The 27,697-nt window shown below is 53.6% G+C and overlaps 1 protein-coding gene across 4 annotated transcripts in view; it reads right to left on the reverse strand.

Moving 5' to 3' along the window:
* Positions 1-520: 520 nt before the first annotated feature.
* The window catches only part of KIF21B (kinesin family member 21B), an 80,823-nt gene continuing 53,646 nt past the window's right edge, over positions 521-27,697 (reverse strand). The window contains exons 18-35 of one of the 4 annotated variants that reach the window (XM_090025579.1): positions 27,173-27,402; positions 26,266-26,413; positions 25,909-26,103; positions 22,686-22,787; positions 22,018-22,183; positions 21,491-21,551; positions 21,031-21,088; positions 20,271-20,476; positions 19,678-19,752; positions 19,335-19,448; positions 17,312-17,350; positions 14,843-14,979; positions 14,091-14,271; positions 13,192-13,356; positions 12,468-12,585; positions 10,938-11,108; positions 9,509-9,708; positions 521-7,834 (exon numbers count right to left, since the gene is read on the reverse strand). In XM_090025579.1, the coding sequence (XP_089881705.1) occupies positions 7,780-7,834; positions 9,509-9,708; positions 10,938-11,108; positions 12,468-12,585; positions 13,192-13,356; positions 14,091-14,271; positions 14,843-14,979; positions 17,312-17,350; positions 19,335-19,448; positions 19,678-19,752; positions 20,271-20,476; positions 21,031-21,088; positions 21,491-21,551; positions 22,018-22,183; positions 22,686-22,787; positions 25,909-26,103; positions 26,266-26,413; positions 27,173-27,402 (2,421 nt within the window). In that variant the 3' untranslated portion in view covers positions 521-7,779. The other 3 variants (XM_090025577.1, XM_090025581.1, XM_090025578.1) reach the window with 3 other exon arrangements.

Genomic DNA, 27,697 nt, shown 5'->3' on the forward strand with positions numbered 1-27,697 from the left:
GAGCTCAGGCTGTCCCTTCATGGCTTAGGCACAGCCTTCCCTCAAAGCTCCCCAGGGGTATGAGCATTTTGGAGGGCACTGCATTTCTTCAGAGACCCAGGCTGGGGAGAGCACAGGCACGCTCCCAGCGGCGAGAACACACCACTGCTCTTTGCTTAACTGCAAAATAAATGCTTGGATCTGGACAAACTTAGCTACCTTGACTCCCATTTCTGATGCCAGCTGAGTGCTACCTCCAGGCATTGTCCCCTGCCTGCCAAGCAAATCTGGGAGGGAGTAAACCCTCCTGCTGGGGCCAGCTGGGTGGTAGCAGAGCAAGGACAGCTTCCCCTTTGTGCAGGGCTCCTTCCACTCTAGCCGTGCTGGACACAGCACACCTTATCCTGGAACGTGCTCCCTGTACTCAAAGGGCTGCTTTGTCTCCATCCGCCCCTTCCTCTCATTCATGCTGTATGTGTTCATAGCATCAATGACTTCCCTCCCCTGGAAATAAAAAAAAAAAAAAAGGAAAGAGCAGCCCTACTCCTCCATTTCCATTTGATGCATTTTATTTATGAAGACAAAGGCAAGGAACAAACACATCCATTGGAAAACCATGTACATCATGAGGCTTCAATACCTTACCCTATTTACAGGAATACCTTACAGTATAAAATATATACACATACCTTGTGCTATGCTTAACACACAGATGGATCCGCAGGGTCTTACAACCCCAAGAAATGAAAATTTGAGCAAGGGCTGGCCTCTGTAAAAACACCTCAGGGCAAGAAAAGGCACCTGCTATTGGCAACATTTATACAGCTGAGACAGGGCGATGGGGGGAGTCAGCCTCCTGTTGCTGAGCCTGTTCTGTCTTCGGTGTCTAGGGCTGTGTGTGGGGCTACTTAAAAGGGCTTCCAGCCCACACAAGAAATGCCAGGCAGCAGCAGGGTCATCCTATCACCAAGATCTCAACATCAAGCAGTGCTGTAGTGTGAGGTGGACAAATCTCCGGGTTGGAGACCAAGTTGGCCTGCAGAGCCCACTGGAGCTCCAGGGTGGAAAATTAAAGGAAGTCACTGGCAGAACTTCACGGAGTGGCCTGCTGGGACAGGACCTTCCCTGGGGTCAGACCGACTCAGGATGGTTTCTCATCTTGGTACTGGCCAAGGGCCAGTGATGAAGTTCATTCCTCCACCACGCCTGGGCCTCCAAACCCAGTTTTCCCAAGAGAGAAACAGTGGCGAGGAGCATTCAGAGGATGAAATCAATGGGCAGTAAGAGAGTGGATATGGGGAAGGAGATGAGGAGATGCAGCCTGGGAGTCAGGTCACCTGTTCAAACAGTCTGAATCTTGTGCTCTCAGGGGGTTGGTCCTGGATCACTGCCCAGCATGAAGCGCACCAGGAATGGAGGCAGCATACACAGAGGCAGGACAGCGCTTCTCCACCCGGTAAAACGAGGAGGAAAGCAGAGTCCTGGGAGATGAGCAGTGCTGGGCACATTGAACACTTCCAAGATACCACCTTCAACATGAAGGTACTAGTTTGGCTCCCTGATGCCAAGCACTTCCCAGAGGAGTCCCCTGGCCCCTGTTCATGGCACTGCTTGATGCCAGGGTCAGAGAACATCCACAGGGAAGGGGGGTTGCTGCTGTGCTCTGAAATCCCATGGGAGGAGTCATGGGGTAGAGACCCCCTGGATCCAAGTCAAAGGCCCTGACTCCTCCCAAAGCTAGTCAAGACCAGAAGACTGCTCCTGAGCAAGACCTTGTGCCATAACACCATGGATTAGAAGGGCAGGGCTCATGCCCTGGCTCCATTGTGCTGACTCTTGATGTAGAGCCACGGGGAGGGGATCCTTTCCCCTCTAGTGCACCTGGGAGGGATGGAGCAAGTCCCAGCTCCAGGACAGCACAATAGCCTGTGCTGAGAAAGAAGGGGGAGATGCAGTGGTCCCTGCCACCTGCTCTTCATGTAACCATCTGTGCCAGCCACAAGCAGGGCTTGGTGCAGCTCCCAGCACTCAACCACCCCATAATCAAACATGCTGCAAAACTTCAGTCCGCAGGGAGGAGATGAAGGAAGGCAACACTCTCTTCAATCCTGCACTTGGATGGCTTCAGATGAAAGAGCAGGTCCAGGAAGAGTGAAGTAGAGACTCAGAAGCAATAAGGACAGGTATGAGTTACAAGAGCAAGCAGGGGTGTGCCCCAGACCCTGAGGCTCATCACTTCCCTGGGTGTGTCCAACTTGCATGCAGTTAAGGCAGACAGCAAAGTCAGGATTGGGTCCTGGGAAACTGCTCCCTGCATATCACATCACAAGATGGCTGGGAGTGGGTACAAGTCGCACTGTGTTCTCTAAGTCTGCAAGGTGCAAGGCTAAAGATGGCCCTGGCACCAGCAGAGGAAATCTCATGGCTGTACGATGTCCCAGGCTTGTTACCTGCTTCCCCTAAATAGATGCAGATCTACATATAGATTGTCCCAGATCACCCATTCTGTGAGTCTGCTGCACATGCCAACCTTTCCATTTTTTTTTCCTTCCCCTGAAGGCTTGCCTTTGCTGTCAGTCATTGTCCTTTGATGAGTCTGCATGGAAACACTTACTCTGCCCTCTCCTTCCTCCCAAATGCTCATTTTTAACCTTAGGGCAACTGCATTTGTGCTCTGCTTCCCCCGCTAGTCTGGAAGCAGGATCAAATCTAGCAGCCTGGAGCTGGTGTTGGAGGCAATGAGGTGAGTGGCTCCAGAAGCGACCTCCAGAAGGTGCAGCATGCAAGGCTGGGGAAGTCCCATTCCTCTGAACCGGCTGTGTGGCATGAAGTTGCCCTTACTCCCTTTGCAAAGCTGCATGACACTCCTAGACCTGCTCTTTTCATGAGAGGCCTATGAACCTTGCAGCGAGGCCCAGGTAGCAGGTCTTCAGCTGGGGTCACCTATTCTGGCTCCATTGATGAAGCTCTGACAATTTTCACCACCTGCCCCCAGGTAAGGGAGGATATTTTGGTTGAACTGAAGGACATCAGGAGACAAGGGAACTAGCATAGCAGCTAGGAAACAGCTCCTGCTTGGGACTGACTCAACCAAACAGAGCCATATAACACACTTGATTTCTTGTCTGCCTCCTTAGTCCTGGTCCTAGCAGGGTGGCAGGTACAGTGCCATAGCAGGTTCTTGTTAGGACAAAGTTACCCAAAGCCAAATAGCAAATATATTCTTACTGAACTTTGCCAGACAAAACACCATTCATAGGTGGCTGCAGTGACTATGGGAATGTGAAGGAAGGACGGACTGAGAGGGAGAGAGGGACCATGCACTCAAGATGCAAAGTCTCACTTTCCAATACCTTGATTCAGTTGAAACAGCCTCCTCCTGCACCATGGCAGAGGCTGCTTCTGGATTGCCAAGTCAGCACTTTCAAAAGGAGGAAGCCAGGCAGAAACTGTCTGTGAATGAGGCAGCATCATTGTTGGGCCAAGAGGTCTGTTGACCCCTGCCCCCACATCCCACCACACTGCCTCAGAGCACTCATCTGAGCCATTTTTAGACCAAGCCCAGGAGACGCAACATGAGACTCGGGGTCAGGATTTTCACAAGCTGTGGATGAGCTGGAGTGCTCTGCCTCAGACACTCTTAAAAGGTTTTGATTTCCAGGGAGAGCCTAGCACCCACCTTCTGAAGACCAAGAGCCCAGGAAGTGTCTCAGGTTGAGCACCCAAAGAGCTATTGCTAGTCTGCTACGTGTTGCAAGGCTAAGATTCTGCATGAAGGGCTCATTTAATTAGTGGCTCCTCCTGCAGCGTAGAACAAGGGCTGGCTTGTCAGCTCCAAAATGTGCTGAACTACAGTATCATAAAGGAATTAAAGCTCCCCCTCCCAGCCACAAGCAATGGCTCAGAAATGCATCAGCAAGACTGTGCGTTCCCAGGACAAATTCAAGTTTCAAAACCATAAACAACTACAAAAAAACCCAAAAAAACAGCTCTGTGAGGTAGGTTAACAAAAACAACCATTTCTTTCACACGCATGCACACGGCGCACACACACACACGCACACAGCATTACAGTACACAACTACTTCCTGCTTTTGCTTCTCCAGCAGAGAGGGAGGAGCTGGCAGTCACTGCGGAAAATGGGGTCGGCACAGTGTATGGGAGCAGACCCTGATGGTGTGGACAGTTTAATGTATTCATGTGGCTGACACTAGCTGCCTGGGTGCAAGCCAAGGTCCTGCACTGGCCTGCGGGAAAATGTCCCTCTTTTGAGCCACTTGGTCCTCTTCATGCACTGTGACCAGCTCCCCCAGGTCTGCTGGATGAAAGCCATGAGATGTGTGGGGCCCTTAAGCCAAGAGAGAATGAGACCCATCCACCCACTGAGTACTTGGTCCTGCACCACATCATGCATCCTCAACACAGAGTGGAGAGTGCTCAGCATAGCTGAGGATCAGGCTGCAAGGAAAATAATTGGCAATCCCAGCAGGCTGCCCCTGCAACACCCAGCTGGATCCTTCCTTCCTCCTGTGAGCTCCAGTGTGGGCCTGAACCCACTGAAGTCAATGGGAGACTTTTCAATGGGATCTGGTCCAGGACGTGAAGGATTAAAGGAAAACCCCACAGGACCCAAGATATCTGTGCCTGGAGCCCTTCCCATCTGATCCCCTTTTAGAAATGGCTGCACTTGGTAAGGCAAAGGGCACATAAAATGCTTCTCTATCAGAGCAGCTCCATTTGACATCCAGCTTGTGTAGGCGTGAATGATGGGGTGACAACCAGAGGGAAAATGGGGTCCAAGACACTAGACAACATCCAGGGCCCCTGCCCACCCAACACCCACCTATTACATATACAGGGCAGGAGGTTCCTGAAGTGCCCAAAGGTCAGGGCCCACCATCACATCCTCTTCTCAGACAAGGTCCCATGTATTGTTACTCTTCTCACCATTTGGAGAATCCATCTGTCCATTCCCAGCCTGTTTAATTCTGTTCCACCTGAAGACCATGGATGTATTTCTCTCCAATTACCACCAGCTTTGTGGGTGGAACAGAGCACAAGTGAGTAACTGCAATCCATGCTGATACCAAAATCTTCCCAGGCACCAACACAGAACTGGAGACACTTTCTCGAGCTGGCGGTAGGAGTTGAGGGAACAAAGAGTGGTTTTGGAGACATGGATTCAAAGTGATCCAACTTTTTTGTATCGGGATCTCACCAGAACCAGGATTCTGGCAAGACCTGGGAGCTTCTCATCCAAGATGCTCAGAGACTGAATGGGCATGAGCAATGTGTCAAAGTGCAGAGGCAGCCTTGGTCCTGCTGATATGCAGAGGTTGAGGATACTTCTTAATTTGTCCAGCAGGGGAAGGAAGAAGCAATGTTTTTGTAGAGCTCAACAATACAAAGTCATCGTTTTCCTTCTGTGAAGATGCAGCAGTTGAATATTTTAAAGACAAAACAAATATTTTAGGAGTCCCCCCTCAGTGCTTAGAGTTCAGGAAGATTTCCCTGTCTTGTTCATAAGAGTTTTAAGGTAGGTCAAATCTGCAACATGAGGCGCGCAGCTGCTCTTCTTCAAGTTCCCACATAGAGGGAAGCCACGAGAAAAATATCCTACAAATTTAGAGAAAAGTATGAAGCTCCTGGCACCCCTACCAATGGAGAACATGCAGTCCATAGCTGATGGGATCACAGGAAGAAGAATCAGTGCTTCAACAACCCACAAAACATCTACAGGAATAAATCCTTAAAGCAAGCATCCAAAAACTGCTTCTTATGTGACATCCGGGGTTATGCTAGATGAGCAGAGGAAGAAAGGGCCAATCTACTGAGACTTCCTTTGGCTCATTTCATGATTACATTGCAAGAAGAGCTCAGGCACAGCAAAAGGGATGATACATTGAGCTGCTGAATGCAGACGTCCTTGACGAATGCAGGTTTCAATGGCATGGGGTTGGGACTCACAGTAGCCAGCTGTTTGAAGGGGAGGAGAGACAAAGGTAGCAGAAGATACCGGTGAAGGGGATTATGCCTCCTTGTGGCAGTATAAGTCTAAGGGACACTACATGCCTGTGATGGCTGCTGGCAACAAGCTGCAAATGCCCGGGATGAACGCGAGTCCAAACATGGTGGAAGGGACAAAATAGGGGTGAGGGAACCTAATGGAATTTGTCCCATATGGAGCTCAAGTCTGGGGCAAACTTAATGGCTGGTGCTAAAGCAACAGCGTGGATAAACAACATGCAAGTGCTATGCAACTCCTGCCCCACCCCAGCTGGATGGTAATCCCAGTGTCCTGGATAGACCCCTCCATTTGTTCATGCCTTACCCTTCTCCAGCAGCATACCAGCCCTGCACAGTTTTCAGTCCAGAGCACTCCCTGCCTACCAGCTCTGCAAAAACACCTCTCTCCTGACCATAACATTTCCTTACCTCCCTATTCTTCAGGCCCTGCTCTAGTCCCAGACCTCTTGAGCTGAGACTTATGTCCTGGGAGAGCAGGAATCCAAACAAATCTAAAAGCCTCCAGTGAGAGAATGCAAAGAGCTGAGAGAAATCAGGTACCTAAATAACTTTACCACGTGGCTTTTCATCCTTTCACCAACACTAACACTTGTCCAAGGTACCGAGGTTCCCCAACACTGAGGGTGGTTAAAAATGCTTATGAAATCCAATATAAAAACAGTAGAAATACCCTTTCCAGCAGCAGCTGGGATAGACCTTGGTTGCATCTGCTACACTGGTGCAGAGCAGAGGTGGCCAAGCTGCACGTCCAACCAGACAGCGAGGAGCACAAGATCTATCGAACTGGCTAGCTATACAATTAAGGCTCTGCTGGGCATGAAGGGACCACCAGTGAACACAGCTTCTAGTTGCACTTTTCCTTGGAGGTGTCAGAAAGGCATTTTTCAGGCCTGCCACCTGCCTTTTGTTTATAAAGGCAGTGCCCAGAACGAGCTAGGAGTTTGGGTCTAGTTGTCAGGTTCAGATGTCTCTGATCACTCCGGGTGCATGGATTTCATTCAGAGACACAGAGAGGTTCTGCTGTCCAAAGATCTGCAGACCCCTGGCACAGCAACATGGCTTGGAGGTGGTCCCTAGAGGTAGCTCCATCCACAGTAACACTTCTGTACTGGGGATGCTCCCAAACATGGCAGTGGGGCAGTCCGAGACAACTCTGAGCATTGTACAAGTCCTCTCCGTGTTTTGGTACCAGCCAGCAGAACCCAGCTCTGCTAGACAATTAGGTGTGCAGGGAGATTGTTTTTCAATAGCTCCAAGGGAAACTAGCCCCAAAGCTATGAATGAGCCCAGGCCCCCAGAAGGTGCAGGGGACAGCGAGGAGGGTGCAGGTAAAATGATGTCATTGCACATGTAGGAAAAATCTCACTACTGCAGACAGAGATGTGGGGGCTTGTTCTGGTGCTGAATGAGCTGTGGGCAGAAGGGAGCAGATAGAAGTGATACCATCAGGATTCTTGGCTTTGCTGGTTATGAAGCAATTTCTGGCTCTAGCTCTGATCACTGGGAATCCCTATGCATTGAGAAGGTCCAGCATGGAGGCAGGAAGGGACAGACCACCCCACACAGAGCTCCCCAATCACAGGAGCTGGTAGGGCATGAAGTACCAGACAGGATGTCTTCTGTCCCAGAAACTGCAAGAGGTTAGAACTACCAGTTGGGGCCTAGACCACTCCCATGCCTTGCAAACAAAGTGGCCTGATGGCCAGGGAAAAAGCTGAGACCTTTCCCCCTCTCAGGGTACAGGAGTCCCCGGGACTCGTCTCTTGGCAGCTCCTAGATTGTGCTGTTCAATGACCTTCTCCTGCTCCAGAGCTTCACTGTCAAGTCACTGAGGAATAAAGGTAAGAGAGAGGGCATGAAACGGGGAATGCCCAGTGGGGTCACCGGCAGCCGCCCCACCAGTGCCAACACAGCATTCAACTGCAATAGAGCAGCAGGCCATAGCCCATTCCCAACCCACAGCCCACCCTCAAGCAGTGCTGCCCCCATAAGACCTCTGGGCTGCCATTCCCTGGCAGTTGGGAAGGAAAGCATCGGGTTGGGGAGGTCATGGGGATCAGGCATGGCCTTCACTGACTATCGGGGAGGATGACTCTCAGAGAACCTCCACTGGAGGACTTGGCAGGAACTCAGGGCCCAGCCTATTGCATCTCATTGGCAACAGCCATGCACGGTGGGACATGGAGAGCTGATGGACTAGCAATGGCCTATGAGGAGGCATAGACTGGCTGGCCCAGCCCATAGCAGACTGGAGCCAGCTGCTGGGCTCTACTGCCCCTTGACTGAGCTGCAAGTGACCTGGAGTTATGATCCTGCAGGGAGCCTCCAGGCTTGGTTTCTGGAGGGGGGACCCTTCCATATATGGCTGCCTGCGTGCAACCCTTCAATACCATGGGAAAGGCAGGCAGCCTGGCTCTGAAGGGTGGGCACCAGGGGCAGAACAGAGAGTAAAACCCGGGCGGGGGGGAGGGGGCGGGGAATGGGCCAAAGGGGAGATTCTCTTCTTGTAAAAAAACAGGATAAAATTGGGGAAACCAAAAATCAAACAAGCAATCTCGTACCGTCAAGAAGCAGCTGAGACCAGAGCGGGGAGAGAGTGCAAGAGAGGACAGGAAAGAAGAGAGAAGACGCGAGCGACAGAGAGAGAGAGAAAGCAAACAAGCAAAGAGTAGGAAAGAGCCAGAGAGCAGGCGGGTCAAGGCAGGCTAGTGGCACGGCCCTTGATGGCAAGGACGCGTCGTGGCAGGCAGGGGGTGAGCCCAGGCACGTAATTCCATAACTTTACCCGGCAGTCACTGCGGCACAGAGAGCGGCAGGGAGAGACAGAGAGAGAAAGGGAAGGAGAAAAGGGACATGGTCGGAAAGAGGAGATCAGAGTTTTGGTGCTGGCAAAACTGGGGGCAAGACAGGGCAGGACTGCCAGGAGATCTCTTATAAGGGCAGGGCTGCACATGGAGACTGGGTCATGGCAGGAGAGGGCCAGGCAGAGACCATGAGGGGGTTGCAGCAAGGCCCAAAGTGGGAGCCAGTTCCCAGCCATGGGGAAGACAGTTTGCTGCAGGAAAGGGGCAGGGCAGCAGCATCAGGCCCGACTCTTCCTGGCACATCAGCAAGAAACAGCCAGTGGCATCAGCAGGCCATGGGCAGGGCAGTTCAGCACTGAGTGCTTAGAGTGAGGGGAAGGGAGACCTCGTCATGGGAAGGGTGGATGCTGTCTGAGAGGAGATAGAGGAGCAAAGAAACCAGAAGGCTGCAGCCAGCCTGCCTCATCAATTACTGCCGAAAAACCCAGATTGCTAGGAACCCTGCTCTAGGACTGCTCCAGTCTCTTGCTCCTACTACACACCCAAGCCCAGGAATGTGGAGGGTCACACGGGACGTAGAACAATTTGGGGGCAATGCTTGGGGTCAAACCTCCCTCCCCAACACCACCTGGGAGCTGAGGACTCTTCCTGAGGGGACAGGGATTAGGAGCAGGAACCCCAGGCATCCCAGCACTCACCTGGAGGCAGTAAATATGTGCTTCGAGTTGGTGCAGATGGCATTGATGGGGCTGTCGTGCCCCTTGATCTCCCCAACAGGCGTGAAGTTATCCACGTTCCAGACCTTCACCAGGCCTCCGCGGCAGGCACTCAGCAGCATGGGGCGGCCAGGGACAAAAGCCAGGGCACAAACCCAGTCCTTGTGTGCATTCGGGATTTGCTGTTGGGATTTCACAGGGACAAAGAGAGGATGGATCTACTCAGTGCACCCATTGCACACGGCCTGCCTTCTCCTTCTGTCACCTAACCTAGGATCCAGATTTTGCAACTGGCTCCCATCTGCACAGTGGGCTGATCCAAATACCCCCAAATTCTAGACAGGGTTGAACTCTGAGACTGGAGTTCTTGTGCTGGGCCCAGCTTTGAACCAAAAGGCAGAAGCCTGACTGAATCCAAGACTCTGGGCTCAGGATCCCCCTCAATAGCACTATGTAAGAGCAGCTCAGCATGTGGAGAAGAATAATGCTCCCAGCAACACAACTGACCATCACAGAGGTCCCTTCCAGCAATACTTTTCTATGATCTGCAGGCTCTTTGCAGACACAATCCACTCAACCCTCCTCAGAACTCAATGAGATGTTGTGTGGGAGGGCAGCGGGACCCACCCAAGTCACAGCAACAAGCAGCTACTGAGTTCAGTATCTCCATTTTGGCGACACCTCCCATCTGATTTTCAGAGAGGCTGAGTACTGAGCTCCCACTGACACCTATCAGCCACTCTGCTCTGCACCTCTCAACATCTGCCCCCGGGTATCTGATAGAGTGAGATCCACAGACACTGAGGCACCCCCAAAAAAGGAGTCAGTGGCAGAGAATGGAAATACAGGTCCTGAGCCTCCTGACCACTACTGCCCCACTCCAGCCAGCAGGTCATGCTGCCTCTCTGGGATGAGCTACAGCATAAACTCTGGAGGTCCCAACTAGGTGCCCAACAAGACACAGGTTTGCAGTACATGGGACCCTGAGATCCAGCACAGACATGGGCATGAATTCTCCACCTCAGAAAGCAAATTTCTAAATGCCCAGAGCAGCTGGAACCTGAGAAGAGATGGACAAATCACCTGCCAGTACGGCACACAGTGCAGGTCAGTGCACGTGGGCCCAAGCATGAATAGCCTGCAGGATCCCGTGGTTAGCTTCTGTGGTGCAGCCTTACCTTGTGCCTGAGCCTTGGCAATGCCCCCCTGGGACTCATCTGCCTCCACCTTCTTCCTCCCCCTGCTCCCTACCACGGGCAGATAGGAGGAAGGGGTAGAGATGCCATCTGCATCCACCTCACTCAAAGCCCCTCCCCCTGCTTCAAGACAGTGCTTTGCAAGCTTCTGGTTTAAGTGTATGTCTCTCCTGCAAGGCACTTGTCATCAGGGCCCTGCTCATTCCCCTCCATACCTGGGTGAGCTCCTGCTGCTCCAGGTCCCATTTCTTTATCCCATTGTCTCTGGAGCCGCTGAAGAGGACGTCTCCCTGGATGGCCAGACATTCGATGCCGTCATAGTGGGGGGGCTCAAAGTTATGAGTGGGGCCAATGTTACCCACCATGCCTTCCGCAATCTCAAACACCTGCAGGGCACAGATAGCTGTGAGAGCCTGGCTCCGTCCTGGGGAAAGAGCTCAGCCTCTCTTATACTTTCAGCCCCCAGGGAGGTCAAGAGCTGGGAGACTGACACCAAGAGCCACACAGCCAGGGATGGCCAGCCAGGGACCTCTGGATCTGTGGGGAGAGGACTATGGGTAAAAAGGGGACAGGAGGGAGTGGGCTTGTCACCCAGGGACTGCTTTGGAGCCTAGTGTGCACAGCTGTAACTGAAAGCCCCAACATCCCCTAGCTGAGTGCAGTCCCTGTGGGGTCTCTGCTCCCAGTCAGCAGGTGTCCAGGTTCCAAAAAATGAAGTTGCCTCCTTGCTGGCATATGTGGCAGAGAGGCCAAGGGCTGTATGAGCAACAAGAAGCCTATTTTACCTTTCCAGTTTGAGGCAGATCAGCAAGGTGCACGAACAGGGAGACTATGCTGCCTTGTCTGGGCCAGGCACCGACAGTCCCAGGCTGGATGTCCACCAGGCCATACAGCACCAGCCTCATTATATGAGTGTGAGAGACTGCAGATCTTCAGGCTTTGGGCTTTTGGGATCCCAGAAGTTCTTCAGAACAACTTTTTCATTACTAAATTTATGCGCGTTCCAAGCCAAAATAGCCAAATCGAAGTCCAAATCCACAATGCAGTCCAGAGCCATAAGTTCAGATGCCCCCAAGTTTTGCTTGCTGTTAGCCATAAGGCTCTCGACGCAAGCAAGGGAGGAGACTCCCATTTCCATAAAGTAGGCTTAAAGTCTCTACACTTTGGTGGGTACTGAATCACGCCCCAGAAGAGCAGTTCTCCCCGTGCACTTAGGAAAACTGCCTTCATGGACACAGATATATGGTATTTCCCCTGCCAGATTCAGAACAAACACTATGCTTGATCCAAGGCTTAAGAATAATTGCACAGGCCCTGCTGGAGCAGGTTCCCTCTGCAGAGCAAGACTCAGCAAGGACAGCTCTCTGGGGTGGGGACAGAGCATTGTCAGATTCTGGATGATGTAGCCCACACCTCCTAAGGGGATTAGGGCATTTTTCGCAGGCCCTGGCTGGGATTTCCAGAAGAGTTCAGACCCAAGTCACCAATACCTCTGCCAAGTCAGGTCCTGAAGTGCAGCAAGCCCCTGACTCAGGAGGGGGCTGACCTTCTACAGGAGGGATTAGACAGTGATAATCCTGCCTGAAGCAGGGCGTGAACTAGACGATTTCCCGAGGGTCTTTCCAGTCCTAGGATGCCACAAGCCTGGCACTCCCAGACACAAAAAAGGGAACACTCCCGTGAGTAGCAGAGCCCAGGCACAAAGGCATCTACAGCTGCTGAAGAGTAAGAGGGCATGGGGGTACCTTGACATAGTGGTCTTTGGATCCAGTGACGACCAAGTCATGGTTGCTTGCAGTCTGATTCACCGTGAGACACATCACAGGCCCAATGTGCCCAGTCAGCTTCCCGATTGGCTGCAATCTACAAACAACAGCACGTGCCTCACTGTGGATGGTACTTGCTTGCGAAGTCTCCTCAGCGGGTCCCTAGGCCCCCTTTTCTACCTGACAGCCACAGGAAACTGCCATCTCAGAACCAGGGTCCTGAGCAGGAGGACTCCCTCCGTCTTGCAAGTCCCTTGAGAGAAGTAGGAAACCTCGTCCTGGCCAGAGCCTGTAGCAGCAGGAACTGGGCTCAAGCAAGGCTCGGAGGGGCTCAGTGAGCTGCCTTTCGTTGACGGGTGCCAACAGGAAGGCACAGGGCAATGCAGAGCAATGTACACCTGCACTTTTTCTGTGGCACTGACTGGAGATCTAAGCCAATCTTTCCTGGGGCCAGTCACAAATCCCCAACATGAGCAGGATAAAGCTACTCCAAGTGCTCGTTTGGGCTACTGCAGCAGCTCCCTTGGTGCCAGTCACAGCTGCTAGTTCCCTTAGGCTAGGGCCTGCCTGCAGCATGAGCGCACGCTCCAGCTCTCTCCCTCCTCTTGGCTCGAGGGCCCCGCTATTCACATGACCCCAGCATTCAAGTCCCCCAGAGGTATTACACCCCTTGTATGCATCCAAACTCCAGCCCAGGCCTGACCTGCTCAGCTCCCAAATGCGGACAGAGTTGCCCGTGGCTGCATAGAGCATGGTGCCGGTGGGGTTGAGTGCGATCTGGTTGATTTGGTGTTCCCCCTGTACGCTGGTGATGGTACGAGTGGTGGTACCGGCACAGGCATCTCCAGAGATCACCTGGCCCGAAGATCTATGGTGCAGAGGAATAGACATGTGAGCGCAAGAGCAGAGGCTTTCATGGGTCAAGGGTGGGAAGGGATGTACTCTGCCCTGGATTGGAGATCAGCTCCACTGTGCCCCTAGGAGACAGCTGAAAGCAGCCCCTGGTCCCAGCTTGGCCATCATTTTCCAATAGCATCTTACAGAATGGTGCCACCAGGGCCTGCCCCCCTCCCTGGACATCAGCCTCCTCACAGAGGTAATGAGGAAACCAGTCCTCAGCTCCACACTGCCCTCAAAAGACCTGTAGCAATGTCACAGCAAGGGGAAACACCTGCCACCAAGGAGATGAAGTGATGCTGCCCCTGCTCCTATGTTGGAAAAGATTCCCAGCCCAAGGAATTTCACGCTGGCCTAGATGGGGGTATGAAGGAGATAAAAGGGTGATGGGAGGGCTGAGAAAGTTGATGTCTGGCTGGGAATGGGACAGAACTGCCAGGAGGAAGCCAGGTTGAAGCCTGCAGAAGAACTACTGGGTCAACCCTGGTTGAAGCCATACAGAAGAACTGCACAGTGCACCTGAGACTAGAACAGCAAATGTTGTGAGCTGAGGCTCTGGGAGCTGACCCATGGCAAACTGTCCCCATGTTCCCAGACTCAGCCCTGCAAGTCCCCAGGTGCTGGCAACCTGACCTGTGCCATAGCTAAGAAAGCTACCAGGGAAAAGCATCAAGCACAGCAGGGGTCTGGAAGGCAGATACATACGTGAGGGTGCGGATGCACTTGGCAGAATCCCGGATGTCCCACACCTTGATGTAGGAGGTGGACACTGTGAACACCAGCCCCGTGTGGCTGCAGTACTTGATGGACACCACGTTGTTGGGGTGGCCCTTCAGGGAGGCGATTTCCTGGCCTGTCACCAGGTTCCACATTTTGCAGCTCCGGTCTGAGGGAGGAGACATGGACTCTGGAGAAAACTGCCAGGTGCAGCTATCTAGGAGACCCCTCTCAAGAACAAAGGCCCTGCGCCATCTTTCAGTAAAGGAACCCCTGATCCAGCAAATTCCTGCTGCCCAGAAGCCTGCCCCTCCACCTCTCAAGGACAGCTTTAGGGGCAAGGGCCACCTAGCCCCAGACTCTCTGTCCCAATTAACTGGAGGAAGGACAGTTCATGCCCCCTGCAATGTGGGCATCTCAATACCAGGGACTGGGCTGCAGCCCAGCAACTCATTTTACAGCCACCTCCAAGCAGCTATTCAAGAAGTGAGGCTGGTTACCCAGTGGCTGACGCAGCACCGCTGCCCTCTCCTGGGCTGACTGAAAACTGTCTCCTTATGAATCAGTGGGGCTTTGTGGCCTTGAGCTCAGCCGGCGGGGACTTGGGGCCTTGGGGCCTTAAAGCAGGATGCCAATCCTCCCCAGGTGGTCACAAGGGTGTGGGGACTCGGTCACTTTCCAGCCAGCACAGGCATCTCTACAGCTCAGCACCCCCCACCCACCCTCACCAGGGCATGTACCTTTGGATCCAGTGAAGAGCAGCTCATCGGTGGCATCCAGGCAGAGAACAGGCTTGGTGTGTCCCTCTGCCATGGAGACGCACTGCAGTGGGGCTGTCCGGGCACTCTTGGCACCACCCACTGGATTAATGATGCCCCTTCCAAGAGAGAGAGAGAAACACATCAGCAATGGGGGTTCCCAGCTAAACACCCCTGGGAGCAAGTTGCCTCTTGCATGAGAAGGCATCAAACCACAGGCTTTACCCAGGGTCTGGCCTTGCAGGAGAGTTTCCTGGTGATAGAGGGGCTGCAAGCCTCCCTAAGCAGACAGGTGCACAGGGGATCAGCCTGTGGATGGACTGTGCTGTGTCCCTGAGGCCCCCAGCGGTGGGAGCTTGGAGGCTGATGAAGATCCTGCTTTTGGCTGGGCCTGTGCTGGAGGAAGATTCCTGTGGGTGTGCAAAGCCTTGTGAAAGCTATCCACTCAATCGGATCCCCTCTGCCCCAGGTAGGCAAGGGCCCAAACCAAAGCTGAGGCTTCTGCAGGCTCTGCCCTCAGCACCACTCCCTTCCATGAAGGAGAGGCAGCCCCTGGGCTCGAGCCACTGCCCCACTACCTGGCTGTCCCCATCCAGTTGTGGGCACATGGAGCAACGGCACCCCCCTGTGGCCAGTGTGGGGATGTGGCATCCTTTAGTGAGCTCCTGTCCCCCAGGGGCATGGGCAACTCTGCCTGCCCAGGGTGACAGACAGGGTCACCAGGTGGGATCAGGGGTGGCCGAGACCCCCAAGCTGCCCGAGCCCCTTTCAGAATCCCCCTCCCAGGCCTCTGGACTGTCCTGTTCAGGCACAGCCCATCTCACACCTGGTGGAAGGTTTCCCCCTCCCACTACACTTGTACAAGGGGTGTAAGGGTGACGAGCACAGATAGCCCCCATCCATGAGGTGGTGTGACCTGACTGCCCTCCCAAACCTAGTGCAGCAGGCAAGCAGAACACATGCTACAGACCTTCCCTGAAAGGAGACAAGCCGCTTGCAGAGCCCACCACACACAGCTCAGGGGCTCTTCTGGATGGAACATGCCTGCAATCCTGGTGCTCCTCCCAGCGTGACAAAGGGCTGCTCTTCTGAGAGGATAAGCACCTCAGCCTGCAGCAGAGGGCACCGGTGGGCAGAGCACTCAGGGTCTCAGACCATTCATCCCAGCTCAGTTTAACCCAGGCAGGTCCCAAAGGATGTGCCAGGAGTGAGGCTAACTGGGGCAGTGCCAGGTTCCAGAAACAGCTAGTCAGGTTATCAGGGTCATTCAGAGGGAGGCTTTAGAGCCCAAGAGTGGGGACCCACGGCCCTGTGAGCAAGGTGGGAGCAAAGCAGAGCTCCCCACTGGAAAAGCCCATTAGCACCGTCACATCTAGAGGCTGGACAGCTCCAGTACCTCATAGCACTGCCCCTGCCTCACAGTGCGGTGGAGAAGCAGGACATTTGTATCAGACTCACAGGGACTCTCATCAACACCCAAGAGTCAATGGATGAGACTCTCCCACCAGTCTGGGTCCCTTCCACTGCTCTAATGATGTGCATTGGCGTCAGAGCTCAGTTGCACATCTAGGCCACTGCCAGTACAAACCCTCATCCTTGGTGTCACAGCACACATTGCAGTGGGGGAGGTTCTGGGTAGGCACAGCTCACAAGCAGCCTCTTTGGACGATGCTGTCATTTAGAGCAACCAGTGAGACTTCTATAAATGACATGGGAGGCTGAACTTGTCCTTGAAACCTCCCAGAATTACCCTCCCCACCACGGCAGAGTCTTGCCTTCCAAAAGGCTGGAGCTTTGGGAAATGCACCCTTGCTTTGTGCATCAGGTTCTTCCTCTGAAAGAGGGATGACAACCCTGTGAGCATTGAGAAGTTGACACTGTGTTTGTTGAGTGCCGAGAGGTGTTTGGATGGAAGACGCTAGAAGAGGCCAAAGCATGACTGCCTGGTTCTTTCCAGGCTGGCACAGATGCTAGCAGCTGGACTGCCCTGGGACTTGGAGTACCCTAAACCAAGAGTCCAGCCTCAAGCATCAGAACTAACATGCCCGCGCACTAAAGGCAGAAGAGAACATGCAGCCACGCCAGGCCAGCCAAAGACCCAGACACTACCAGGTAAAAACTCACCGCTGTATTTCCCAAGGACAGATCAGAACTAAATACACTGGAGACTGGAAGTAGAGAGGGGCATCTGCAACTCAACATAGCATGCAGGGCCAGCCAGGAAAGCAAGGAGAAGGGAGAAGGGCCATGCAGTAAGCAAAAGCTGTACCAGGAGAGAGTCCCATCAGCTGGGCAAAGTGGCACAACACAGATTTGGCAGGCAGGGAAGGGAGAGTTGGGAGGGTGGGGAGTGGAAGAGAATGGGATCAGGGGAAAAGAGAGAGAGGGAGAGAGAAAGAAAGAAAAAAAAAAGAGAGGAGACAATTTTAATAAATTGAAAGTTGTATCTACCTCAGCACCTCCGAGACAGAGGAATCGCTGTCATCAGACCTAGGGGCAGAAAATTAGCAGGATTATGGGAGAGAAAATCCCAGACAAGAAAGGCAGCAGCGGAGTCAGAGTGGAGGGTTGTTATTGCATCTCAGCAGGTGGGGCAGCGCGAGACAGGAGCATACACAGAAACCAGGGAAGAGAGGGCAGAGGAGCAGGAGGGAACATGTGGATCAGGCAAGAGACCTCTCAGTCTGCAGGGTGAGGTGGGGGTAACTCTGCTGGACTCACGCAGAGCCCAGGGACCATCCTGAGCATCTTGTGTGACCTTCTGCACAGCACAGGCTGGAGAATTGCCCCCAGCACCCTCTGCCTTGAGCCCACAGCTGGGGATGGACGAGTCTTTCTAAGATCCCTCCACCCTGTTCGTTATCCAAGAGAAACCCCTCTATTGGAGGGCAGTCCCCCCACCCCCCAAACCCCATATTCTGCACACATGAGTGTAGGAAGAGCCAGAGCGTAATTCAGTCCCCCAAGAAGCACTGAGGACAGTGGTGTCCCTGACCTACATACACCATCGCCACTACCTGGAGAGCCCGCCAGTGCCCCAAGTGCACCACCTTCAGGCCAGCAACACTGTTTGGCTTTCTTCAAGGAGACATAAGGCAACTGCTGTCAGAGCCCTGGGTGCTCTGCACCACTGCTCTGCTGCTCTCTTGGAGCTGGGTTGAGGATCTGGCCTATGAATTTTCAGGCTGTCTCAAGGTAGCTTGTTACTCTGTGGAAACCACACAGACATGGAGAGCATCCCCACCTACCTCCCCAACACAGCCCACCAGAAGTCAACCCTGCCTGGCACCCCTCACCCCACAGGTGCCAGGAATTGGGGGCCTGACCCAACCACCCTTGCAATCAGTAGGAGCCCTTCTGAGGAGCCCTGCGGTGGCTGAAGCAGGCTCAAAGCGGGGGAGTGGGATTTGACAGGCATTCAAGGTGCATACCACAGCTGGTGCCCCCAGCATCTGGGAAATGGCTTCCCTATTGCTTAGAGATCATGTCAAGACCCCTCTCCATTCCTAGCATAGGGGCCTACACACATCCACAGGGAGCAGATTGTGGATATGGCTGTGAACTGGTGCTGGCTTCCTCTATATCCCCTTTATAGATTAAGCCAATCCCATGTGGTGAACTTCCACCCTGGGCAGGGACCCAGCACAGCAGCCACCAACACGAGGGCCTCCCAGAATTGGGAGCAAGAGCTGATACTGCTGGAGCTAAAGACCTCCAGCCCCCTAGTCAGGCTATAACTAATCCTATGGCCTGTGAAGGGGCACCGAGGCGACTCATGACACACTCCCCATAGGGTTACATGTGCACAAGGCCCAGGCACATGTGGACACTGTGCTAAGATCTCCAACAGCACTATAACAGGGCCCAAGTAATGGCAAATGTGGGCCACTGCTTCTGGATCCCCAAACATGAGCTTTTTTTCTCCTGCCTGAGCTCAGGCTCCAGGCTCATTAGCCCTTGCCGGTGCTGCCAAGGAGCCGACATGAGGTCACTAGGCAGGGCTGAGTGATCCCGCTATCCATGGAGATACCCACAGCCCTGGTGCCACTCAGGAGGACTGTTACCCTGCATGGGGCATTAATGCAGCAGCTTGCCTACATTGCTTCAAAAGCCTGGGGCCAAATTGGATTTGTGACTTGATGCGTCTCCGGGCGAGCCCTTGCAGGTGACCATGTCTGATGAGGGGTCCCTGCTGTGACTAGCAACACTGGAGGGGGTGTTGGCTCCTAGGATCCCTGCTGGACCACTGTAGTTAGAGGATAGTGAGGCAGAGCCCAGCCTGGCTCCCACATCAGCTCTACCATCAGGGAAGGCCCAACAGCAGGTGTGGAGGGTGTCAGGGCAGCAAGAGCCCAGCTGGGAGTCCATGGTTTTGGGGTCATTCCTGGTACTAGGTGCTGGACTACAGAGCCCTTGTCATTTGCTGCTTTGGTATTGAACACCCCAGAGCCCTCCCACCCCACAAGGGCCTTACTTGTCCAAAGCAGACCCCTGGCTTTGGCTGCTTGTGAGGCGGGAGAAGACATTGCGGTCATTTCGTGGCCTGGTGGGAGGGGATGAGGGAGGAGTGAAGCCAACATCCGAAGTCCTGAGTCATGTTGAGAGAGACACCACGATTACACACCTGCCTGAAGGAAACGTCCCGTCCCCCAACTCATTCCCTGCCAACACATAGGCCACCCTGCCTCCGATCCCCCTTGTACAGCATGCAGACCCTCACTAGGCAGCCATCAGTGCAGCACATTCACTCCTCCAGCACCCCAATGCCACCTCCACTCCTCTCCTCCTCTTCAGCCCTAGCTCCCTCCAGGGTTTACCTGACAGGCTGTCCACGGTCATAGGATTTCCTCCTGGTTAGAGGTGAGGTGTCAGAGCCGCGAGACTGCCTTGGGCTGGACAGAGTGACAACAGGTCAGCAAGCCCCTCGTGTTGGCAGAATGAGAACCAGCCCCTGCCCCTCACCCATCCCAACAGGGGTCAGCTCAGAGGACCCTGCTAAGCACCAGAGAGGACAATCTAGGTATAGGCAGGAGGTTTCAGTCCCACTAAAACATAAGCATGGATCCAGGGAGCCACAACATTGCCTGGCCTTGCAGAAGTCCGATGAAACTCTACTAAGAGAGGAGGCAAATCACCAGGCCTTGGACACAGAATGTCCCATTATCCTGCAGAGGTTGTTTATAGGGGATCCCAGTTCTTCCCTCTCTTCTCTGGTCCCCACCCCTGCTGGTAGCCAGCACCTATTTCCTATCCATCCAAGATGGTGATGTAGGCTTTCTGAGGACCTGTGGGCTGGAAGCACTTGCCTCGCATGCTGCCTGCAGGGTGAGGGCTCGGGTACTGAGACACATTCGTGTTCAGGTCCTCAAGACCCCATGGGCATTTGGGGCCTAGGCTGCCCAGGACTTACAAGGTGCTTCCACGGGTGGGCAGGCTGATGGTGCGGGACACCTTCTCTTTGTAGTAGGGATGCTGGATGGAGAAGCCAATCCCATCCTCCTTAATCTCCATAAGGGATGCCAAGGACTTGGTGATGTTCTTGGTGGAGATGTCCAGTGTGGGCCCCAGGCACTCAGCTGACACAGCCTTCATCTGTCCCGAGAGCTTGGGTTCTCCCTAGAGCAGGGTACAGAGAGATGAGGGCCGAGGGATTCACTGCTTTGTGGGGAAGAACTTGTTATGCATTCAGTGGTACATTGTATTTGCTATTTCAGGAGCCTGAGATACCCAGGCTCTTTCACTATGTGCCTCCCGCAGCCTCTTCTGCTGCTGGATGCCAAGCCTAAGCCTGTCTGAGGCAGCAATACAACCAGGTGCTCATTGCCTGCATTTGCTTTCCACAGGCTTGCTAGTGAGGATAACAATGACCCTCAGTGTCTGGTTGTTCTCTGGGGTCCTGCAGGCACAGTGACATAGCCCCCTGCCTGGAGGAGTGTGCTTTGCACACCCTGGGCACTGCACACACCTCCCTTGGCATTCAGATCTGCAAGAAGCACAGAAGTACACTTCACGGAAACCCCAGTACAAACAGCCCAGCAACAGGGCACTTAAGCTTTTCAGTGGACTCCAGTGCCCCAGGGAGCTCAATGAACATGGAGGTCCAGCCGCCAGCTGGACAGGGCTTTGTTCAGCTGCACAGCAACGCGTGCTGTCTGGGGTGGTGAACTCACCTTAAACTTGAAGTCGTCCTGGCTGGCCGAGCCCTTCATGGAGAAAGACTGGGAGAAGCTGTAGTGAACACAGAAGGTTAACAGTCAGCCCTCTGAATTTGTCTCCAGGGAAGCAGACTGAAGGAAGAAGCACCCTCGCAACTCAACAACAGAGTCCCCACCTGGTGAAGGTTTCTCTTCCCTTCCCCAAACTCCTCCCCAGGATAAAGCCCAAGATTCCCCCCTTCCTCTGCAGTGGGAAGACCTCTCCACTCCCAGCTCCTTCTTGCCCTTGCCCCTTTCTGGCCCTGACCCTGGCTGAAGCAGCAGCCCCAAACCACACCATTCTCCTCCTGCTACCCTACCTCATAGGGCCGAGCAACCTTTCTCCCCAAATTCCTTGCCCCCACCCCATCAGAGGCATTCTGGGCTTTGGTGGGGAGCAAATGTGGGGCACGCCAGCCTCTCTGGATGTACTCACCTTCCCTCTGAGGCCAGGCTGAACTCCGAGATCTCCTCATCTGTGCTGGCATAGCCATTCTCTATGCAAGGAACAGGTACTGTCAGTGGTGCAGTAGGAAGGTGGCACCCCTCCAAGACTGATCCAACCAGCACCAGGCAGCAGGAGGGCTCAGATTAGCAAATGGGCTTTTAGGAGATGACAGTGTCCCCTCCTGAGAATCCCAGACACCACAGTAATTGTTCAGCTGACTCCTGTGCCCCCTCACTGCTGGACAGGAGTCCCTTGCCTGTGCTTCTACAGCAAGGTGGCCGACTACTGCAGTCCAGGGGATGTTGGAACAATCCCTGAACCTACAAGGGGTCCAAATAATTCCACATCCCACAAGAGGATGGGAACTCCCTGGCCAACACCACTTTCAGAGGCTGGGAAGTACACACTTCTGCCAACCTCAGGCAGAGGTGCTGCCCCAACCAGTGCTCCTCGTCCATGGCCAGGCATTCCTAGGAGCTCCCAAGAGGGAAAGGCCCCATGAGCGAGGCACCCACCTTGCTGCACATTGTGGATGAGTGCCTGCAGCTCAGGATGAGACTCTGCCTTCTCCCGCAAGGCGTCCAGGATCACGTGGTTCTGAGAGGAGCTGGTCACATCCGTCTGCCTCAGGCGCCCCTCCAGCAGGCGGATCTGGGCTTCTTTCTGAGCCACCTGCAGTCCCTGTGTGGACGGAGCAGGCAAGTAAACCTCAGCCTCGCGCACAGAAGGGCCTTGCAGTTGGGGCAAGGAAGCAGGATTCTTGGGCTCAGCTAATTCCACCCCTCAGCTAACACAGACCTCGCACTCGGGTTTTGTTCAGTTACTTTTTATAACCCATGTACTACTGTGACAACATTCACCTGCCACCAAATTTCCAGACCTGTTGGGAGCCCTGACTTCCAGCTACGATGGCTCTGTGGGTCACATCTGGCCCATGGGCTGAAGGCTGAGCACCCCTGATCCAGGTCAATGCAGAAGGACATCAGACACTCAGCCACAAAGCTCCAGACTCTGAGCCACTACCATCACAAGCCACCACCACCACAAATCCAGATTTCAGGCCTGGACTTGGCCGGTCACTACTGAGATGAGAACCCATGGAAGGCTTCCTGGTATCATCTGCTCAGCCACTTCCACAGTCCCTAGCAGCACCCTTGCTGCATCCACAGGTCTCAATCCTCACCTTATCAATCGAGGCCTTGAGGAAGTTGTCCAGCAGGAGACGTGCCTCAGCCAAGGAGCAGGAGCTGATCACCACAGAAGTGTCAATCGAGTCCAGCTCTTCCTGAAAATCAGAAGACCCCCAACAAGGAGGGGAATTAGAAAGGTGAAGTCATCCAATGGCCAAGATCCCAAAAGGCAGAGCTGAGGAATGGTGACATGATCAGCACCCCACACATGGACACACAGAGGCAGGAGGGCATATGTTCTCCACACAGCTACTATACAAGTTGTGTGTCAAAGCTGAGTGGGTCAAAGTGCCAGCCACCAGTAATCTCCCTTAAACCCTCATCTGATCATTGTCTACACAGATTTCTGCCCACCCCCAACCAGAAAGGAGGTGCTCTCTGTGCACATACAGGACCCAGCCTGGCTCATACTCTTGGCTCAAACTGGATGAAGCTTTCTTGACTGGTATTCAAGCAGATTTATGCTCCCAAAGCACTTACTTTTCCCTATCATCTATAAAGCACTATGCTCACACAAGCCACCACCATCACAAATCCAGATTTCAGGCCTGGACTTGGCTAATGATGCTGAAGCCCTTCCATTTATAAACCTACAAATAACACGCAACTCAGGTCTCATTGAGCCCCGGGTCTGTTGGGCTCTCACTTATAACAACATCCCAACTCTGGACTGAACCATATGCCTCCAGCACCAAGAAAAAGACCTTCTACTGCTTGGTTTACAGGGCTAAGTCACCGACTAGAAGAAACATCTACTGACCGGTCTATTAACGGGAAAGTCTAATCGATCTACTGACGGGAACCAGCCACTAGAGGGAGAGCAAAGAGCTGTATTAGGCTCCTTGGAGTTGTCTCCCAGCCCCGAAGACTCACAATTTGCCTACAATCTTCCTTCAAAGAATGTCTTTTAGGAAAAATTGTTTTGACAAAAGACCTCCAAAATTTGCCCTTAAAAGTCTTGCAGAAGAAAGTTTTAGATTTCTGAAAAGTGAGAAGCCTGAAAAATGTTAAGCTACTAAAAACTTTAGAAAAAACAAGAAACCTATAGTTTCCTACAGGGGGAAAAAAAAAAAGCTGTATTTTATTCATGGGATATGGAAAAAAAAGTTTGGAAATTTCCCCTGAAACAGCTCTCAATATTTTTAACTAAATCCTTGTACTAGGCCTAGGCTCAGTTCAGAACACAAGACCATCCCCAAAGGCCTTGGCTTCAAACTGAGCTATACAAGACCAAGGGAGTTGTTGAGCTTGGGCCAAGTCATTTCACCTGAGGTTGTGTTGCTAAAGCCCATGCTTTAACTATGTTTGAGCTCCGACAGGAGCCCAGCTTCATGAGGAGGTGCTCTCTGTACACATACAGGACCCATCTTGGTGAGACTGTCTCTCACCCTGTCCTCATCAGAAAGCTGGGAGACTGTGGTGTCGATGCCCACACGGTCAAATGGGTCGCCAACTGGTTGGAGGGCCGCACCCAGAGGGTGGTAGTGGATGGGTTCTTCTCAGCCTGGAAGGACGTGGGCAGTGGGGTTCCGCAGGGCTCGGTCCTCGGGCCCGCACTGTTCAACATCTTCATCAGTGACTTGGATGAGGGGGTAGAAAGCACCCTGTTCAAGTTTGCTGATGACACTAAGATGTGGGGGGATGTGGGTGCACTAGAAGGGTGCAATAGGCTACAAGCTGACCTTGACAGGTTGCAACGGTGGGCGGATGAGAACAGGATGGGGTTTAACACTGATAAGTGCAAGGTGTTGCACATGGGGAGGAAGAACCGGCACCACACTTACAGGTTGGGGAACTCCCCTCTTGCCAGCACGGAGACGGAAAAGGATCTTGGAGTCGTCATTGACTCCACGATGAACATGGGCCGGCAGTGTGGGGAGGCAGTCAAGAAGGCCAACCGTACCCTGTCATGCATCCACAGATGCATCTCGAGCAGTTCCAGGGAGGTGATCCTCCCCCTCTATGCGGCACTGGTCAGGCCGCAGCTGGAGTACTGCGTCCAGTTCTGGGCGCCACACTTCAAGAGGGACGTGGACGATATGGAAAGAGTTCAGAGGAGGGCCACTCATATGATCAGGGGCAGCAGGGCAGGCCTTATGAGGAGAGGCTACGGGACCTGAACCTGTTTAGCCTCCACAAGAGAAGGTTAAGGGGGGACCTTGTGGCCTGCTACAAACTGGTCAGGGGGGATCAGCAGGTATTGGGGGAGTCCCTGTTCCCCTGTGCGCTGCCAGGAGTGACCAGGTATAACGGTCACAAGCTGGCGCAGGGTAAGTTTAGATTAGATATTAGGAGGCGCTACTTCACAGTCAGGGCGGCTAGGGCCTGGAACCGGCTTCCAGGGGAAGTGGTGCAGGCTCCTAGCCTGGGGATTTTTAAAAGGAAGTTAGATGAGCACCTTGCCGGGGTCATCTGACCCCGGTGCTCTTTCCTGCCAAGGCAGGGGGTCGGACTAGATGATCTACCTAGGTCCCTTCCGACTCTAGCTACTATGAAACTATGAAACTATGAGGCCAGGCCACAGCCACGCTTATCCCATAGTCCTCTTGGGTCCTCTGATCTGCACCCAGTGCGAAGCGAGTCCCAGCAACGATACTGGGCCTGAAGACTGGCAAGGGAGGTTGGGTGTGTGGCAGAATAGGGGAGTCAGCAGTTCCTTCCACAAACAAAACAGTCCAGGCCAGGATTGAAGGGGACTGTGAATGATGATGATGATGATGACATTTAGGCGTCTCCTAGATCCTGGTCTGCAGAGAGCTATAGACTCTAATTCCCATCACAATGTAGCTGATTCATGGTCCCAGATGCCCTAAGACCATTTCCACCACATTCTTTGGCCTGACTCATGGGCTAGGGCAGCCTATTGCACCAACATCTGCAGTCCTCATGAGCACGCCGAACAGAGCATTCACAGACCATGTTACTGAACAACCACAGTGAGCAACAGACCTGCAATGATGGAAAATACTGTCCTCTCTTATTAAGTTTGCGTAGGAAAGGGGTATGATGTAGCAATTCTTAGCAGAGAACTAGGATTCCTGGGCCCTTTCCTCAGTTCTGCTTGTGAGTGTGTGACCCTGGCAGAACTTTCCAATTCTGCTCAGTTCCCCTGCCCATAGGAAGTGGGAAGTGGTAATACTGCCTTGGGCCTCTTCAGACAGGACCCTTCCCCTACTCCCACCCCACCAGAAATCTCCATTCTTCTCCCCCCACCACCTTGGTTTCCTCGATCTGCATGATAGTGGCCTGGCAGTCAGAGATGCTGTCGTTGATGTAGTCTATGTTGGCTGTCAGTGCCTCAATCTCCTCATTCAGCTCCTGCAGGCCCTTCTGCTCCTCAGGGCTCTCGGCCTGCAGCTTCTCCTTCTTCCCCAGCAGTGCCTCTTGTAACAGGGACAGTTCCTCCCGTTTCTGCAGGGCAGAGGGATGGAAAGGAACCTAGTTCATCCAGCACCACCCAGGCATTATCAACATGCCCAGCACCCCCTTGTCCTGCCCATGCTCCAGCCGCCCCAACCTTGGCAGCCCTCCAGGCAGCCCGGCATTCCCAGAAGAACCAGCCCCTTGTCTCACCTTGATCAGGCGCTCCATGTCAGCCTCCAGGTTGACGATGGTCATCCTCTGCATGACAATGTCAAAGATGCGCCGCTCCAATGACTGCCACTTGAGCCGAGCCGCCTTGTTGAAGGTCTGGCTCATCCCCTTCTTTGGGAACTTCTTCCTGCATGGGAAGGATAAGAGGTCAGGGCACTCCAGCTGCTGTAATCTTCCTGCATAACCACTCTGGCCAGGTGCGAGAGCAGTTCTTGCCTCTGCCTGAAAGGGGCTTGCAGACAGACAGAGCCTGCACTCCAAGTCCTCAGACACTTTGGGGGTTGTGCAGAAATGGGTTTTACCCTGGAGGCACCCACCTGCTTTTTGACAGACTACTGCCAGGATGCCCAGGTCTTTTCTTGCCTCTCCACTCCTTCAGGGTAATTCAGTTTTAAAGCCACACTACCCAATCTTTATAGACTGCTTTTCAGGCACTGTTCAACATGTCTGCATGTGCTCCACAGTGTCTTAGGTAAGGGAGCTACACAGCAGCAGGAGAGACCAGAAAGCAAGGACACTAGCTGGAAGCCTCCTGTTACTCTGCTGCCAAGAATGGCAGGGCAGATTGACAGTGGTCAGGACAGAGCCAAGCCCAAAGCTGGGGAAACAGGGGGCCACAGGGTGGGATGGAAAGCCCCCTGCAGTTGCAGAAGGGAATCCAAAGTCAGGAAAGCAGGAGTGGTGGAAGGCCAGGTTGAGACATTCACATGCCAAATCTAGAGTGTCCTGCAACTGAACAAGTGACAAACCCACCCCCATGTGTGCTCTACTCCAAACCCCAGGAGCTTGGGGCCCAGCCCAAAGGTCAAGCAGGGGCACAGGACTGCGTGAGTCCTCCCTAGTGGGTGGCATGGGCTGGGAAGAGCCAGCCTGTTCCCAGCCTCACCTGACAGGCCGAGCGCCATTCAGGGAGGGTGAAGGGTCTCCCAGGAAGTTGTTGATTTTCCGGTTCCATTGGCGCACGATGCTGGAGACGGAGCGTGACCCGGACTCCGGTTCTGATGAAGTGGTGCTGGCGGAAACCTCTACCCCCGAGTCCAGCACTGCCAGCTTATGACCTGTCCTCCCAGCGACCCGGTCTGACATAGGTTTGGCCAGGCGACGCAGGGCTGAGACCTAGGCAAGAGCAGCCCCTGAATGACAGGCTCAGACACATGAACCTCCCTCAGAAGCTCAGGGGATGTCACCTCCAAGCCACCAACTGGCCAGGCCTCCAGCCCCAGCTGGGTCTCCAACTTCCTGAGCCACAGAGTGCCCACTAGCTCCTGTATCAACTAAATGAGCATTGGGGCTGTGGTCTTCAAGGCAGCGCACCTTTAAACAGACTGCAAGCTATCCGGGGAAGGGAGGAGGCCCAGTGTCCTTAGGTGGTGCTTTCCTAGAACGCATCAGGATCAGCTGGGGAAATTAA

Source organism: Crocodylus siamensis, chromosome 13 (genome assembly GCF_052110815.1).
Source record: "Crocodylus siamensis isolate JL-2025a chromosome 13, ASM5211081v1, whole genome shotgun sequence".
In the NCBI taxonomy this organism is placed as follows: domain Eukaryota; kingdom Metazoa; phylum Chordata; order Crocodylia; family Crocodylidae; genus Crocodylus; species Crocodylus siamensis.